The 17,935-nt window shown below is 47.0% G+C and overlaps 1 protein-coding gene across 6 annotated transcripts in view; it reads right to left on the minus strand.

Annotated features, from left to right (window-relative positions):
- The window catches only part of Dapk1 (death associated protein kinase 1), a 158,120-nt gene extending 144,511 nt beyond the window's left edge, over positions 1 to 13,609 (minus strand). For 3 of the 6 annotated variants that reach the window (XM_034510003.2, XM_034509999.2, XM_034510002.2), the window contains exons 1-2: positions 13,176 to 13,377; positions 12,687 to 12,858 (exon numbers count right to left, since the gene is read on the minus strand). In XM_034510003.2, the coding sequence (XP_034365894.1) occupies positions 12,687 to 12,748 (62 nt within the window). In that variant the 5' untranslated portion in view covers positions 12,749 to 12,858; positions 13,176 to 13,377. Of the gene's footprint in view, positions 1 to 12,686; positions 12,859 to 13,027; positions 13,150 to 13,175; positions 13,378 to 13,413 lie in introns of those variants that run through there. The other 3 variants (XM_076938882.1, XM_034510001.2, XM_076938881.1) reach the window with 3 other exon arrangements.
- Positions 13,610 to 17,935: the final 4,326 nt, after the last annotated feature.

Below are 17,935 nucleotides of genomic sequence, written 5' to 3' on the forward strand. Positions count from 1 at the left end.
GACTCTGCTCCCGTAGCAGACTTATGGCAGTAGTATTTCTTTGTGTCACAGGTGGAGTTGTTCAGTGGTCTACATCTGGTAAAGGCATGCACAATGCACAGGAGCCCCCCCAACCCCCCAGCAGAAGGATACACAGACCACAGAGGTCTGAGAAGTCTGGGCTCAGAGGAAACAAGAACACCCAGTAGTGCCACCATCACTGGGGCCAAGGCAGAGCCAACAACTCGGACGATGAGCTACAGTCCTCACCAACATCTAGACACTGGGTAACAAGAGTTACTTCTGCCACTTCAGTCTCCAAGATGGATCGTCTCTCTGCTTTGTTCTATTTGATTTCACAGTGCTGGGTGACTGGGTACTAGATAAAGGGTTTGCAGGTGAGCTGCACCACGACCCCAGCATGAAGCTTTGTCAGGGACCCGGTTTTCGCAGCTGTAATGTGTGGACTAATCTACCTCCAACTGCTGGTCTAGCAGCAGTCCCTAGTAAACTTCGGGCTCCATGTGCCCTTACTTCACATCTTGACTCCAGTTTCTTGCAATCCCCTAGTTGTAAGCCACCATGTGGGTGCTGGGAACTAAATCGAGATCCTCTGCAAGGTAGACAGAGACACACACACTCTGTATATGTACCTGATCTTACCAGGGTACGCGTGTCTACCTCTCACAAGAAGCTGGATGGATAAAAGGAAAAATGAGGGAAAAAAAATCAAAATTTTCAAATCAGAATGACTTGACCAGACTCTAAAAAGTGTTTTCATCTCACACACAAACACACACACACACACAAAAAAAAAAAAACCTTATTTGTTTGTGTCTCCATGTTTTGCCTGCCTGTACCCCTGTGTGCCAGGTGTGTGTCTGGTGCCCACAGAAGCCAGAAGAGGGTGTCAAATCCCCTAGTTGTAAGCCACCATGTGGGTGCTGGGAACTAAATCGAGATCCTCTGCAAGGGCAGCCAGTGCCTTTAACCACTGAGCTATCTCTCTTGCCTTGCACAGCACAGCTATTCTAAACTACAAATATGAATGCAATGGTCTCCCAAATAAGAATGAATCCTTAGAAGCAGTCTGTCCTTCAGCAGCCATGTTCCCTTAAACAAGCCATATGCTACCTCCAATCACTTACAGGGAGAGCCACTCAGCAGCATCAGTGGGCATTACCCAGCAGCTGGCAGAGCCTAGCCATTAGGCAGATCTGAACAATTCAGCCTTTCAACTACCAACCTAATGGACTTTTCTTGGCAGAGGCAGATCTGAGTTGGCCAAGCACCCGTGTTCACATCTCCAACCACTGCACGTCAGGAATGAATGGAGCCTCCAGTCCGCCCTGGGTCTTGCTTTCTATAGCAGGCACTCATCCATCTCAGACTCCCTTCATCACAGAGATCCGTAACACAGATCAATCCAGTTCCGCTTCCTCAAACCCCTAGTGCTGTATCTAGCCGCTGTCACTGGCTTTTAGAATTAAAATGTAAACTATGAAAAGATATAGCGACTTTAGAGAAGTTAAAAATGCCATATTAAGCCAGATAATGGTGGCACACACTTTTAATACCAGCCCTTGAGGGGCAGAGGCAGGCAGATTTCTGTGAGTTTGAGGCCAGCCTGGTCTACAGAGTGAATTTCAGGACAGCCAGGGCTACACAGAGAAACTCTGTCTCAAAAAAAAAATAAAAATAAATAAAGCCGCAATAAAACATGAATTTAAAATGTTGACACACAGTCTCAGGGTCACCACCCCACAAAGCAGGTCCAGGAACCCTTTTTACCAAGCAGATGGTTCCTGGCTGAAGGCAACAGAATCCCTCTTTCTCTTCCCCCTTTCCCTCCCCTTCTCCCTCTCCCACACTTTGTTTCCCTCTGTAGCTGTTCTCTTTTTAGGAGAGAGCCTCTTGGCCCTGAAATGGCTCCCTTTTCCTCTTGTGAGCTCTGCCTCCAGCAGCTAGTTTTCAAATGCCCAGCCAGGAGTTTAAGAGATACTCCAGAACCACCAGCCCACTACAAAAGCACTCTCGAAAGACCAAGGAAGCCCAGCCCAGGTGATAGGAGCAGACAGCACAGCAGGGACAGACCCATGTACAAAAGTGGCTCAGATAAATGAGGCTGACACCAGAAATGGACTCACCCAGCAAGCTGAGCCAATGAGGCAGAAAAAAAAGAAGAAAAGTGGAGAGTGGACAAGAATGAGGGGAAACCCCAGCCACAGTCACCAGGAGCTGAGACCAGAACCTGAATATGCAAATGAGGAAGGAAGAGGACAGATGACACAGAAATACAGACCCCAAACCAGTTTACAGTTAGTCAATCCCTCCCTCTTCTCTCTCTGAGACAGGGTCTCCCTTGCTGGCCTAGAGCTCACATGTAGACCAGGCTGGCCTTGAACTCAGAGATCTGCCTGCCTCAGCCTCCAGAGCACTGGGATTACAGATATTCACCACAGTGTCCAACCTGTCTTTCATTCTTGCTCTCAGTCTTATTAAACAGTCACTGGAGTACCCATTACTGTGCCAGTCACTTTAAACAGTATTGCTACAGCAGCCTTGGGAAGGTGCGAGACAATTCTCATTTCACAAACGAGGAAATGGAGTCTTGCAGAAAAAGTGTTGTCTGCATGATACACTGAAAAGTCAGAGATGTGGTTCCCCCAAAACTTTCTGACACTTGATTCCCAGTGCACAGACAGTGGGATGAAGCATGTCCTGGTGTAGGTTATGAGTAGATGAACATCATTAGCCTAGGAGAGGATTAGCTATCCCCAGGGTGGGCTGTTACCCACGCTTAGCTTTCTCTGACTTACTCTCCTTGGCCCTCTCCCCTTCTTCACGGATGACAAGGGACTCTGAAGACATGGACACTATGCCTTCAGATTGTCCTCCAAAACTAGGAGCCAGATACACTTCTATTTCTAAACGACTCAGACATTCTGTTACAGCAACAGAAAACAGACAAACGAAACCAGGTTAGAAGCCCTGAACCACATCCTCATGTCTGGTTATGAACTTGTACAGCCATTGAGCTGTACAGTGACTCCAACCAGAGCCACTGAACCCATGGACAGCTAGAGGCAGATCCAGGAGGAAAGGACTCCTCCACCATCTGGAGGAGAATGAAAACCACCCCTTCAGTTATCTGCAAATACAAGAACCACAGAGCTAGGAGTTTCTAACATGTCTGACAGAAGTGCACAACTAACTATAGACACTCAGAGAAGCAATACTTTATAAAGGGTGTGTGTGTGTGCGTGTGTGTACAAGGTTTCCAAATGTGGTGTATACGTATCTATCTGTGTATAGGTATGCCTGCATGTGTACACATTCTATCTGTGTACAGGTGTGCCTGCATGTGTATACATGTCTATCTGTGTGTACAGGTGTGCCTGCATGTGTATACATGTCTAACTGTGTGTACAGGTGTGCCTGTATGTGTATACATGTCTAACTGTGTGTATAAGTATGCCTGCTTGTGGATGCCTACATTGACACCAACATTGGGTATATTCCTCAACCTCTCCTTTTGTACTCTTTGAGACAGGGCCTCTCACTGAACCTGAGGTTCACTGGTTCTGCTAGATGAACTGGCCGACAAACCCCAGGGATCTGGCTGTCTCTAACTACCCAGGGCTGAAATTACAGGCACACGCCTGAAGTCTCACTCAGCTTCTACCTGCATGTTAGGAATCCTGGTTCAGGTCCTCAGGATTACACAGCAAACACTTTACCAAGTGCCTCACCCCATCTCAGGTGCACAGAGGAATCCTCTAACAAGCTGATTGCCATCTGATGGATGGATCAATAATTTCAAGTTGAGTGTCCCTTCTCTGTGACACTTGAGGCTGGAAATGTACCAGATGTCACAAGTGTTTTAGACTTTGGAATATTTGATGAATTCATCAACAAAGATTTCCTAGAGTGAAAATCCAAAATAACACTCTGAGCAGCTTGTCCACCATCAAATATTTGGGATTCCTGAACACACCAGATTTTTCATGTTCAGGCCATCGAGGTTCAGCCATAGTTGTACTATTGGCTCACAGATAGCTAGGGCGGCATCTGTGGCACCGCAGGTGAGTTCACCTCTGACTTTAGCTGTATCTGTTACCTGTTAAGTCTTCTACAGGGCGCACACACCTTTTCCACCTACAGTTCTCCCGTAAAGCAGCAGCCTAACTCCATCCCTCTCCCAGAAACACAAACTTCTGCTACTCCCTGCAAACCACAGAAGAAAGGAGGGATGAGCTGTATAGGGAGGAGGGAGGAGGGATGAGCTGTATAGGGAGGAGGGAGAAGCTGAGCACTGGAGGAGGGATGAGCTGTATAGGGGAGACGAACTATACATGGGGGAGGGATGAGCTGAACACGGAGGAGGGATGAGCTATACATGTGGGAGGGTAAACTAGACATGTGGGAGGGGTGAGCTGAACATGGGGGAGGGGAGAGCTGAACATGGTGGAGAAATGATCTGTACAGGGGGGAGGGATGGGCTGGACAGGGGGAGGGATGGGCTGGACAGGGGGAGGGATGGGCTGGACAGGGGGAGGGATGGGCTGGACGGGGGGGGAGAGATGGGCTGGACAGGGGGAGGGATGGGCTGGACGGGGGGGGGGAGAGATGGGCTGGACAGGGGGAGGGATGGGCTGGACAGGGGGAGGGATGGGCTGGACAGAGGAGCCAATGCAACCCAGACCCTCCCAAAGGATGATGGTATCAGAACTGAGCCGACATCAACACTGATGGATTCTCCACTTCTCCCCAGCAGAGCTCGCTGCTTATTTTTTCCTTCCGTTATTTCTTAAATGGTACAAACCCTGCCTCCTGTGCCGCTGGGCCACAGACAGACCTCTGAGTTGCTAAGCAGATGGGGGAAGCTCAGAGAAAACTCCAACCTTCCTCAGGATGGGACAGCAGAAAGGCACTGATTATTCTTTCCGACTGGAAAATCCTGCACTGCAGGCCGAGCGTGGCAGATTGTCACAACGTCTAAAACAGGCTGGACAATTTTATACTGAAAGGGAAAGACACGGCCAGGTTTGTGGTACATGCCTTTAATCCTAGCACTCAGGAGGCAGAGGCATGCAGTTTGACTTCATCCTGATCTACAAAGTGAGTTCCAGGCCAGCTAGGAATACACGGTGAGACACTGTGTTAAATTTAAAAAGAGGAAAAAAAAGTTAAGGTGGGGTTTGGCGAAATGGCTCAGTAAAGTGTTGGCCACTCAAGCACCAGGAACTTGGGTTCAGTTCCCAGCACTCAGCCAGGCATGGTAGTGAACACTTATAAAACTAGTGATGGGGCGGGGAGGAAGGGTAGAGTCATAAATAAATCCCAAGCCAGAAGCTCCTAAAGAATGACCTGGGGCTTCCACAAGCAAGCACACATTCATGTGCCCATATCCACAAAAACACACACACACACAGAGGCACGCACGCACACACATGCACATACATACCCCAAAAAACAAAAGTAAAACGTGGGTTGAGGGTGTGGCTCGGTGGAATAACCCAAGGCCTTGGGTTCATTCTGTTACCTCAAATAAATAAATAAATAAATAGTGGAAAAATAACAGAAATACTCAACCATATGGAAATCTGTTCATTCTTGCAAGTGAAATGTAGAGACTATGAGGGACCCTTTTCCAGAATGATCAGGACCCTGAGTGTTTAGGGTTGTTTTTTTTTTTTTTTCTTTTTCTGGTTGCTACTGTTGTTTTCTTCTTTTCATATTCTCTTTTCAGAATTTAAAAGACTTACATATACACAAACAGCTCAGTGAAGAAACTCAAGTCTAAACATAAAATTCATCTGTTTCATTCACGCCTTTCCCAAACAGTCTGAGGTAATGGGATGGTGCGTGAATGCATGAGGCACACACAAGGGTGTGAGCTCGCCTAAGCTTCCGCGGAGGTCACAGGAGGACACTGGTTGTCTGCTCCATCAGTGTTTCTCACGAAGTTGGAACCAAGCTCAGAGCCAGCAAGCCCCTCCCTCTCCCTCTGCCCAGCATCAGGGGGTTGCAGGACCTTTTGTTTTTCCTAAGAAAGATGAAAGTAAGTCAGGGAAGGTTATTATTATATTGTTATTTAAACCTTATTAGTAGGAGGACAGAAAATCAAATGCTAACCTTCTTTCCTCCATCCTCTCCTAATTCCTCCACTTAAAAAAATTCACTTAGAATACCCAGAAAGGGACATGAGGACTTGCTACTAATAATACACTGCTGTGGAACCCCCTTCGAGGCCAAGGGAAGATGCACTTTACTCTGCTGAGATATTCCAGAAAAATCAAAGCAAGTTAATTGATGTCACCTTCCCAATAAAATCCCAAATGATCACATATTAGGTTTAAGCTACAATGACCATGAAATGAAAAACTGTGGGTCATTTAGTAGGTGGACCCAGAGGATGGAGACCAGAGTCTTCCACACTACAGTTCTAAGAAGTTAAGCTATAACCTAAGAGTTTTGTCAAGTTTACAAAATACTAAACGATTAACTTGGGGACTTGACTAAACAGTACTGTACAGGTGTGCTGGCACCGCTCTAACTGCAGAGAACAATTCACAAGGAAACGGTAAGACGGTCGGAGCATCCTTAGACCTGAGGGAGGGAGCACTCACATTCAGAAGAACCAGAACAGGTATGGCCGGCTTTGCCAGGCTTCTATAGAATGGAAACAGTAGCAGTTTGAATCTGAAACATCCCCCACAGTCTGAAGAACTTTTAGGAGGTGGGGTCTAACTGAAGGAAGTATGTCATGAGGGGTGGGGCTTCAGAGGCTACACATATCCTAACCTGTAGCTGCAGCCTAGACCTCTGCTTCCCATCCACAGCTACCTGAAGGAGGCTGCTGGGCTTTCCCACTGCTGTACATTCACAGTCCCTGATGTGGGGGGAGGGGAGGTGAAACCATGAACCAAAAACCCCTTCCGTGTTTTCGTCACATATTCTGTCCCAGGAAGACCAAGATAATGCATGCATTCAACTATCTTCTATATTGTGTCAACTGGGGTGCAGAGCACGCAGAGGTGTCCAAGACACTGCTTTCAAATTCCAACTTGCAACTTGATTTGGCTCTGGGGATTGGGGGGGTTGAAAATCACCACAGCCTAAACGTTATAAACAATAGGTCAAGCCTGGGCCAGGCCCTCAGATGATCTCAGTCACCTTCTAACCAGCTGTCTTGGGAAAGCTACTATGACTAAACACCAAACAGAAGGGAGAAGCTGACCACCACGCTTCTCCCAGGCAACAATCCCTGAGGCCTCAGGTTGCCTAATGGTAAGGGAATCCACCCCCCTCCTGTCAGCACATGCTTTCTTTTCTCTCATGATCAGAAAGGCATTTCTACAGCATCATGCTTAGGTTGGATACACACAACAATTGACTCAGAATTAAGGATACATTTCCATGTTGAGTCAGTCAGTATAACCTTGACTTAGTCTGCCTGCACCCCAACCCCCCCCACACACACACACCATCTGAGGAGATAGCCTGCAGTGAATTTTTGTGTCTCTTCACCTAGTCATTCCCCACTCTCCCCACAGGACCTGGAGGGAAATAGTCCATGCCTTCAGGGACTGACAAGTCCTGGGAGGCAACGGACATGGAGCAAGAGATAATGAATGTCCCCTCAGCTACTGAAATGTACTGAGCTCCCCCGCAGCACCACAGTTCTTTCAGTTTCCCTGGGGCATGTCAACACAACTGATCCATCAGGTTCCTAGAAGCAAGATAAGACACATGTCCAGAGTGGAAGAGCATGCACGCAAGCCCAGGAAGTCAGCTCCAAACCCTGACCGCTACTGGCTCTGCTACTGGCCACCCTGAGCCTAAGTTCCGGCCCAGGGCCAGAACACAAACCTTCCATCACCAAATTGGCCTCCCTAATAAATACCACCAGCCTCGTCCCTGCCTTTCCATTACCTTCTCACAACTTCTTACTTTCAATTAAAACGCCTATGGATTTTATGCCAAACGGGGCAGGCAATAAATCTGAAGTATAAGCTTCTAACTGCCATCGGAGCCAATGTGAAATATTTAATGTTCCACTCCATGTGTTGTCCTTAAAACTGATCTCACTTTTGGAAATCTGGGCAGCTATGCTCCTTGAGGTTGGGTGGCAGAGAACGCAAGTGAGAAGGTTTCATTTCCATGAGCTGAAGACTTGATGTCTTCAGTGTCTGTCTTCATCATGGTCCCCGCTTACTGAAGGTCCATATCTCTGCTTCTCCCAAGGACCCATTCAGTCGATCGCCACACATTTGCTAAACACCTACTAAAACCATCCATCTCACCATCAGTGAGAACATGGTGAGAAAGTCTACGGTCGTCACTACCTGGGAGATCAAGCAGGCTATTACTGTGCAGGGTGACACCTGCCATAATACAGAAAACAGGTTATTAAATTAACAACATCAGGCAATGACTATGTGTCATAAACCCAGGGCCACTGTCTCGAATTCACCCATATAACTGTAGATGTCCAAAACAGTGCACCAAGGCATTAACAGCTACAACTACCATCTATGCCTTAAGTCTACTCTCTTCTGCTACCAGAGCTCTGATACAGTGGCTTTGTGTCTTCAGCACAACACACAGCCTGTAGAGAAAGAACCACAGGGACCCTGGACCACAGAACATACCCAGAAGGAACTCCCAAGCAAGCTGTAAGCTGCAAGGATCATGATGAACAGTAATATAAAACCCAGGGAGCTGATCCTGCAGACAAGTCATCATCTGTCTGGCTTCTGGAAAAACGGAGTGGCCACAGAGATGCCTCACTGCTGTGAGGTGCTTGCTGTGCAATCCAGGGGGTTAGGAGTTCAAATCCCAGCACTCATACAAGCAGGCATCTCACAGGCTCCTACAATTCACTCCTCTCTGAAGAGAAAAGTGGGGGAAGGGAAATAGTTGATGCTTGCTTGATGACTGCTAGCCTACCTAAGAAAATGTGAGCCTCAGGTTGAGGGAAAGAGCCTGCTTTAAAGGACTAGGTAGAGACCGAAAAAGAAAGGCATTCTAGACTCTACACATGTGCACATGTGAATACACCTGCACACACACACACACACACACACACACACACACACACACACTCACAGTCACACACAAATAACTCTTTTGAAAGTTATCAGAGCTACTAAGGCTTCTGTAAGACCAAGTAAGATCAGACCATGAAACAGAAGACAGGGCCAGTCCCTCAGCAAAGCAGTAGTCAAGGAGGTACCCAGAAAACGTACAGGACAAGCTCAGTGATGGCCAAAAGTTTAACCAAGGCCAATGGTAGGCAAGCCAGCAAGCAGCAAGCAGCTAACCAAAATCCAAGCTAAGAAAAGATGCCAGGGTACACTGGGCTATCAAAACAACTTAAACATAACAGTACTGAAAAGTGCTCTCATTAGAACTCCTCTTGGGGAACACGGTATGCCATGGAAGGAGCACCGTGTTCAGCCTCTCAGGAGAGGGCAAGAAATGCTAAACAGCCTCCTTGAGTTAGCAATGAAGGGCTCCAAAATCTTCTAAAGAAAATGACCCCCTGGGCCCCTTCTTCTGCTTGGAGGACAGAGCTCTAGCCCAGAGCTGCAGTAATCTGAATCAAAGAAGCCAAAGACAGCCTGCTACAGAAAAACGGCTCCACTAGGAAGGAAGGACCCTTGTCACACAGCAGGCCTCCTCCTCAAACTGGTAAACAGATGAGAATTCCTAAGACTTCCATGGAGCCATCAGCCTGTCTCAGTCGCTTACCCATCCAGGTCAGTCCTACAGATAATCTGCTCTGGTTTAGACCTTATAAACTGTCTCCACTCCTTAAATGACTTGGTTTTCACAGGTTCTATGAATTAAATACTGGGTTTATCAGTTCTGACCAGGGAGGTCAGAAAGCCACCAAAATGCAAAGTTGGGTTTTGGTGTAGCTTATGTGTCTGATGGTTGATCTCATCTGTCACTCCCTGACAAAAATCATGGAAGTTGTAAAGTTCTTAGCAGTCAACAAGAAGTTCTACAGTCTGGGGCAATAACAGATATGTACACACACATTCAAAAGCCGAACAATCCCAGTTTTTCCAAGTTAAATAACAATAGTGTGTTCTACTTCCTCAAAACTCATCCTTTCTCTTCCAGATAAGGATTTCCTGGGTCTACTTACATGATGAACAGCTATATTTAAGGATCACTAAAGAAACCTTACGTAGGGCTAGAGAAACGGCCCTGTGGTTAAGGGCTTGCTACTGTTCTAGAGGACACAAGTTCAATACTCAGCACTCATACCAGGTTTCTCCTAACTGCCTACAAGGAGGAGCCAATACCCTCTTCTGGGTTCTATAGGCACCTGCACTTATGTGGCAGACACGTAGGCTCATAAATAAACTAAATAAAGTTTTAAACTGAATACTAGTCCACTTAAAGCTCTTCTTAGCAGTTCACAGCTCAGAGCTTAGCATCGTCCTATGTGAGTGGCACTATTAGAAGGTGTGGCCCTGTTGGAGTAGGTGTGTAACCGTGGGTGTGGGCTATAAGACGCTCACCCTAGCTGCCTGGAGGTCAGTCTTCCACTAGCAGCCTTCAGATGAAGATGTAGAACTCTCAGTTCCTCCTGCACCATGCCTGCCTGGATGCAGTCATGTTCCCACCTTGATGATAATGGACTGAACCTGTGAACCTGTAAACCAGCCCCCAATTAAATGTTGTCCTTATAAGACTTGCCTTGGTCGTGGTGTCTGTTCACAGCAGTAAAACCCTAACTAAGACACCCTGCATTCTGGCAATATAACTGTCCGTTTCCAGTTCTCTGCCTGTGAACCCTTCCCTCCACCTGCAGTCTTCCAGAGGCATATGACACCATGTGTGTCACATCTACTCTGCCTGTGCACCTCACATCAAAGCTTCTTTGGCAGCTGCGATGGTATCCAAGACAGGATAAAACCATGGATTGTGGAAGATTCTTAGAAAAAGCCAACCATGTGCTTCATCTTTTGGCAAAAACAAGAGCAGTTATCACCATAGATGTGTGTTTTCTTTCTTAAAAATTCCAGCTCGCAGTTGTTCTAGAGCACCTCTTCAAAATTCCTAGGTCACATGAATTATTAAATAAACAACTCATCAATTAGTCTTTCGAGGAGAATAGTTATACACAGAATAGAAGACAAGAGCCAAAATCAGAGAGAAACACTAGTGACAAATGAGCAAACCGCCATCCTTGTCGTCACAACCAATCCAAATTCCACTTGCTAGCTGCATGGACGCCCCATCCCCTCCCCCCTTTCTCTTAGTCCATGAAAGGAGTTTAAGGGAAACAAAGTCAATGAATTTTATTTATAAAACAATCATCTAACCTAATTTTTCCCCATTCCTTTTTGCAAGATAGTTTATAGAACTTGTTAACCTTACAGAAATGGTATCAAGACCTTTTTCCTCACCCTTTTTATTTTCTAAACCCCACACACATTGATCTGCTGTAAAACCCAGGAGGAAGAGTGGCTGAATTTCATTTAAGCCAAGTATTTCAACTGCACACTCTCAACCTCAGCCTTCACCATATCCATGAAATGTGATCTTTCAGAACCCTGCCTTTTATTTACTTACTAAGATTTTTGATAAGAGTATCGTCTTCCTCTGCACAGGCTCAACAGATGCCTCAAGGCTACAGTGAACTTACACATAAACATCCTGTATAGCAGTAACTCTTTAGACCTCTTTCTTTCTTGGGCTATCTGAATTATTTTAAAGTTTTGGTTAGACATCTTTCAAAATCCTATTAGGTAATAGAAGGTGTTGGTCTTTTCTCCCCCGTTTAATTTCCTTTCCATGAAGAAAAAAAGAAGCTTGGTATGAGGCCATGGGGCTTATATGGAAAAATACAAACTTCAATACACACTCTGTGTGAGTAATTGCAACTATGTTTGTTTATAAGCCCGTTTGCCTTACTTCTGTCACAATGCCAATACTCAAATTCCACAAGACAAATGTTAGATCTAGGTAAGAACACTGGGCTCTTTGCTCACATAAAGCAGAGATCAATACACTTGGTGGGCTAATGGGAAGGGATACCCAGCAGTCATCAAGGGCTCACAGTGAAATCTTCTTTGTGCACCTAGACACTAACACACTCTGCTCAGCATCACATCCCCCACAGCATGTTGGTACGCTCTGGATCTACGCAGCCGCCATAAACGACACCGAAGCCACCACTACCAAGCCGGGAATCAAATTCCTGGTTGGAAGAAGTTTCAAAATCCAAGGCCAACATCTGGCAAGTTCCACACCTGCCTAACCAATCCTGGCTGCTGTTGCACTGAAAATTCAGCACAAGTGTCCATTAATTAACTTGTACTCTGCTTGAATCACACATGGGCGGACCCTCCAGTTGCAGTTAGACTCTGCATTTGCCTCATTGTCTCAGAAGGGTGAAAGCTGACAGGAGTTAGCAGTGCACACAATGAAGTCTGTTCTTATACAGGGGTTCTGACCATACCCTGTGCACAGTAACTGCACTGTAGGCTGCCTCTCCACCCCTCCGATCAGGCAGTTTATTCCTCATCCCTGGCCTTAGCTGGCTAGGCACCGGTTCTTCTGCCATCCGCACATCTCAGAGAAGGGCTAGGCAGGGGCATGCCTGATTTAAGCAGCATCTGTTTACTGCGCACAGCCCCCCAACACACACACCGCGCGCTTCCACCACCCCTTCCTGGTACCTGCCCAGTTCCTCGCCGGTGTCGTAGTAGTCGTCCACGTTTTCCTGCCTGAACACAGTCATGATAGACTGTCACGCCTCACCAAAGCCCAGGCCACTCCGGCTCCGCGGCCCGAACCATCCCCACCACCGCTTCGATGCTGTGGGCCCCTCATGCACCAAGCCGCAGACTTCTGAAAGACATGGGGAGAAGAATGAAACGGTAAACCCCCCAAAAAAATCGGGGTCCCCGGGGCTGGACCCCGATCTCGAGGCCTCCCGCGGGCAGGGGCCACGCGCCCTTTGTTAAGTCTGGGCTGAGGGACCCCCCACACCCCGCATTGCCGCGCCCCAGTCCCGTGCCTGCGGTCCCCGGGCTTCTGCCTCCGCCTCCGGACGACGTTGGGACAGCTCAGGGAAGGGACACAAAGCGCCGGGCCAGGCCACCTGTTCCCCCGCCCGGCGCCCGGCCGCTCTCCCGCTCCTCCCACTGCCTGCGGCGGCCACTCACCCGGCCCCGCAGCTCTCGCTCCCTGCGCCTTGAGCCCCGCGGCCGGTCCCGGTCCCGGGTAGCTCCGAGCGGCCTCCGCTCCTTGCTTCGGGCGCAGCTCGGCTCCGCGGGGACGCAGCCACCACCTCCTCCGCGCCCTCCTCCTCCGCTGCGCTCGCGGCTCCTCCCGGTCCGCGCTCCCGCCCCGCCGCGCGCACCCCGCACACACCCACTCGCCCGCACCGAGCGCGCGCCCCACCTGTGACTCGGCGCCCGGCTGCCCTCTGCCGCCCGGTTCTGGAGGCTTTCGTCTCCCCCAGAGTGTGAACCCAGGGATCCGCGTGGGACAGACGACGTGCTCCGCTCAGAGAAAACCACAAGAAAAAATACAGCAGGTTTCAAACAGAAATCAATAAAGTCCTGCCCCGGAGACGCCCACACCCTGATGGAAAAGATAGCAAACAAATAGCTTATAAATGAGGTCGCTCTGTTCTTCTGTGTTGACAACAAAAACCGAGCGAGGACAGCAGGGGCCTCATCAGAGGGGGCGTCTCCCGCCGGTTGTTTTGAGCTGAGACGCCCCGAGATCCGGGAAGGTAAAGGTTGAGATATCAGAGGCCCGACAGAGCTTGGGAGTTCTGGCAGTACTGTGGCTGCTCAATTGAAACACAACAGTCTGGCTTGAGCTGTGTTACGCGTACAATACACACCAGACACTGTTTAAGACAATGTGTAAATGAGTGAAAATCGCCGTAGGCGTGTCTTCATATTAGGTACGCGTCCAAAAGATGGTGCTTTGAATCTATCGTCTATCGGGTTAAATAAAACGTTATTAAAATAGTTACACTATCTTTTTGTATTGTTTGCTTGTTTGTTTTACTGTCAGAACAGTATTCATTTGCCTTGAGTTGGATTGCTGAGGACTGGCCAGTCTACGCAGACACCCTACATCCACCCGTGAAACCAGTATCAGTATCCATTCAGCCATTTTTCATTAGGTCCCTCCCCGTGCTCCTGGCTTAATAAGGTTTCTAAAGGGGATTCTATCCTGCTGCCTAGAATTGCTGAAGTTTATTCGTGAACCCGCCAAGAGTTCATATCCATACCGCTGCTCAAACTCTGGATTCAACAGATAATTTTCAACTCTGGAGGCTTGGGCCTAAAAGAACAAAGCGAAGCAAAAGAATGTTCCTCTGGCCATGTATCAGATCCTTATCTTAAATACGTCCCCAACTAGGAGTGGTAGCACAGTAGCACAGACCTGTAATTCCAGCCCATGGGTGAAGGAGGCAGAAACATCAGGAGCTTAAGGCCAGCCTCAGCTATAGAGCAAGTTGGAGGCGAGGCTGGAGTACATGTCTCCAAACAGACACAAACAGAAAAAAAAAAAAAAAAAAAAAAAAAAAAAAAAAAAAAGGTATTCCTAACGGCCCAAGGAAAGAGCCCAGCGGGCATGATAAAAGAATGAGATTGGAAGGTACCGCTGACCTAAGTGCTAGGACCGAGAATCAATACAAAAAGATCTTGAGAACTGACAAATACAATAAAAATAACAACAGCAACCAAAAACAACAAAAACCAAATAAATAAAAAGGTGATTCACTTGGGAAGCATGCAAATGAATATACCTGTTGAAAAAATAAAAAAACACAGTGTAACTTATTTTCCAAGGCCACTAAGCGGATTGACTCTACTTAGGGCCGTTAGGGCTGGTCAGAAGACATTTTTTTTTCTGGTTTCACGAAGAAGTAGCATGGGATTTAGAGTTATAAATTTTCATCTAATATTCATGAGGCCATCTACCAGCTGAGTGAGCTTGGAGGAGTCACTCAGATCTGCACCGAGTCAGGCAAATCTTTTTGAAAGGTCGGTTGTGGTCGTTTAAAACAATGCCCTTAATTCCTTGGCTTTCCTCCAATCCAAAGGAGTTCAGTGCCCCTTTCCATGGAGACTGGCCTCAACCCTCACGCTCAGAGTTTGAAAGAAAATCTGGGGTAGCCACATTGGGTGGTTTTTTTCCAATGTTAGCTCCTCCCTCCCTTCCCCACCCCCCTCATTCTATGGCCTCTCAGTGAGTTTCTCCTAGAACTGCCCTATAAAGTCAGAGATCAGAGGAGCCAAGGAGATGCCCTAGCCATGGGCACACTTACCCACCTACCCATCTGACCACCAGATAGTTAACAGCTTGTCGCTGAAGTCCTGGGAGTCAGTATTGTAGGGTAATTTATTATATAGCACTAGACCACCATATAAGAAAACCATGAGAAACCAGAGGAATTAGAAAAAAAGCTAAAGGAAACATAACTTTGAGAACACACCAGGTCAAGGCTGGAGAAATTATTTTCTCAACTGAATTTTTATACAATTACATAAACCAGCTTTTTTTTTTTTCCAGTTTATGGATAATTTTCTTAGCCTCAGTTTTATCACCTATAAAATGGAGAGAAAGGCAAGTGAGATGGCTTAGCAGGTAATGGTGCTTGCTATACAAGCCTGACAAACTGAGTTTGATTCCCCAGAAGCCACAGTGCAAAGACGGAAGTAACTGCAGAAATGTGTCCTCTGAACAACACACACACACACTAACACTAACACTGAACAAAATAAAGAAAGCAATGCACGTGGGAACAATAATACATTTTCATCTCATAGGCGAATGTAAAGAGATAATCTGTATATAAGAGCTATATGCATTATGAAATACATCATAATATTTGGCACTGATTTTGTGTAATGTTCTAAGCCAGAACAACTCCAAGGGACACATCTCGTTCATACAAGATAAAAAACCCCGTGTTACGAGATTCAAGCTGCAAAGGACGTCCACACAAATGATTGATTATAACACATACTAAGGGCTCTGACGATCATGGAGGTCAACTAGAAACCACAGTATAGATTTCAGGCTAATATTTCATAGCTTCATTAGTCTGAGTAAAACAACTTGCTAGAAAAACCTAAGAGATCTCAGAGATTTATCACATTAAAGAGTCACTTCTTGTTCACAGGGAGTTGGAAGAGAACTAAGCTCCATTCAAGGACCCAGTCGTGAACCACCTAATGGATTCATTGCATCCTGTGGTCTTTTTCAAATTGGCTGTTGAAAGCAGAGACTGCACAGCAGAACGTACCAGAAGTTTCTTAGGTGTGAAGTTAAGGCTTACATTTTTTTCTTGTTTTTCTTTCTTTTTTTTTTTTTTTAATTAGCAAGATGGTATCAGATCAAAGAAAGACACTTTCAGGTGAGTTTTCAACACTATAATTTTGGTCTTAACAAAAATGGATATTCTTTTAAAAGATCTATTTTTTTATTTTATGCACATGAATATTTGACCTACACATATTTATGTGCACCATGTGTGTTCCTAGTGCCTGAGGAGGCACTAGACAAGAAGGCATTGGATTCCCTGCAACTGGAGGTACGGGTGGCTGTGAGACAAAACGAAGGTGCTGGGAACTAACCCCAGTCTTCTGGAAGAGCGGAACGCTGAACCACTAAGCCATCTCTCCAGCACCAAGAGTGGATATTTTTAAATGATACCACGAGGAATACTTATACGTCTAGGTTCGTTGTTAAAAGTACTTTCCTTGAAACTGGAGAGATGGTTCCACAGTTAAGAGAGCTGGCTGTTGCTCTTCCAGAGGACAGTAACTCACTTCCCAAAGCCCGCATCAAGCCGCTCACAACCCCCTGTAACTCCAGTTCCAGAGTATCCAATGCCCCGTTGTGGCCTCAACAGGCTGGGGGGATGAGGGGCACACTAGTACAGACTAGGAGGTAAGGGGGCGCTATCACAGGCTGGGAGTTGGGGGACTCTATCACAGGCTGGGAGGTGGGGGAGGGCGTTATCACAGGCTGAGGGTGGGGGTGGGACGCTAGGGAGTCTTATTGGAAAAGTGGCTCAGTGGAGAGATGATGGCTCACAGTCTGGAGAGGGCAATGTGAACAAACATGGTAAGTGTGCTAAACCCCACCACACCACACCTTGCATGGCCCTTACAGTTAATCTGCAAGACTGTTTTATTCTTTCCTTATCCTCCAGTCATGACCACTCTGGACTCACCCAGATGTCTCCCTCTGGCTATGCTCAACTTTCTCCTCTGCCTTACCTAGGCTCAGTCATGCCCTCCTTTTTATTTTACAGCAGGGAGGATTCAGGGGTGCGAGGAGTCCAGGCGTTTAGTGAGACCTTACAGAGCTGAAGAATGAGAATAGCAGAATGGTAGATGACAGAGGTGTTAGATAGTAAGGCAGAAAGTCACAGGAAAGCAGGGTCTAGACAAGATATGACTCCAAAAATCAGGATTGTGACCCTCGGGCTTTTTTTTTTTTTTCAATTTATGTAGATAAGTACACTGCTGTTGTCTTCAGACACACCAGAAGACAGCATCAGTGTTTGTGAGCCAACATGTGGTTGCTGGGAGTTGAACTCAGGACCTTTGGGAGAGCAACCAGTGCTCTTAACCACTGAGCCAGCCCTCTGACCCTCTGTCTTCTTTAAGAGATCAGAACCTAGACAGCGAGGCAACAGGTCCACATGAAGAAGTGATAGAGCTTTTCCAATTTGAATTTGAAGAAGTTTAGTAGAGACAAATCATCAGAGGCTTTCAAAAGATAGAAATCTTAGACACTTCGAGGCCGGAGAAAGGGATACTCAGCTTGAAGCTTGACTTTAAGTCTCCACATGTCTGCCTGGTCTTCTCCCTCGGTATCTGTGATCCCAGGGTGAAGTCCCTATGGGTTTTTGCCTGTTCTGCCTCCACTTCCTCTCACTCAAGTC

The sequence above is a fragment of the Arvicanthis niloticus genome, chromosome 8, assembly GCF_011762505.2.
Source record: "Arvicanthis niloticus isolate mArvNil1 chromosome 8, mArvNil1.pat.X, whole genome shotgun sequence".
In the NCBI taxonomy this organism is placed as follows: domain Eukaryota; kingdom Metazoa; phylum Chordata; class Mammalia; order Rodentia; family Muridae; genus Arvicanthis; species Arvicanthis niloticus.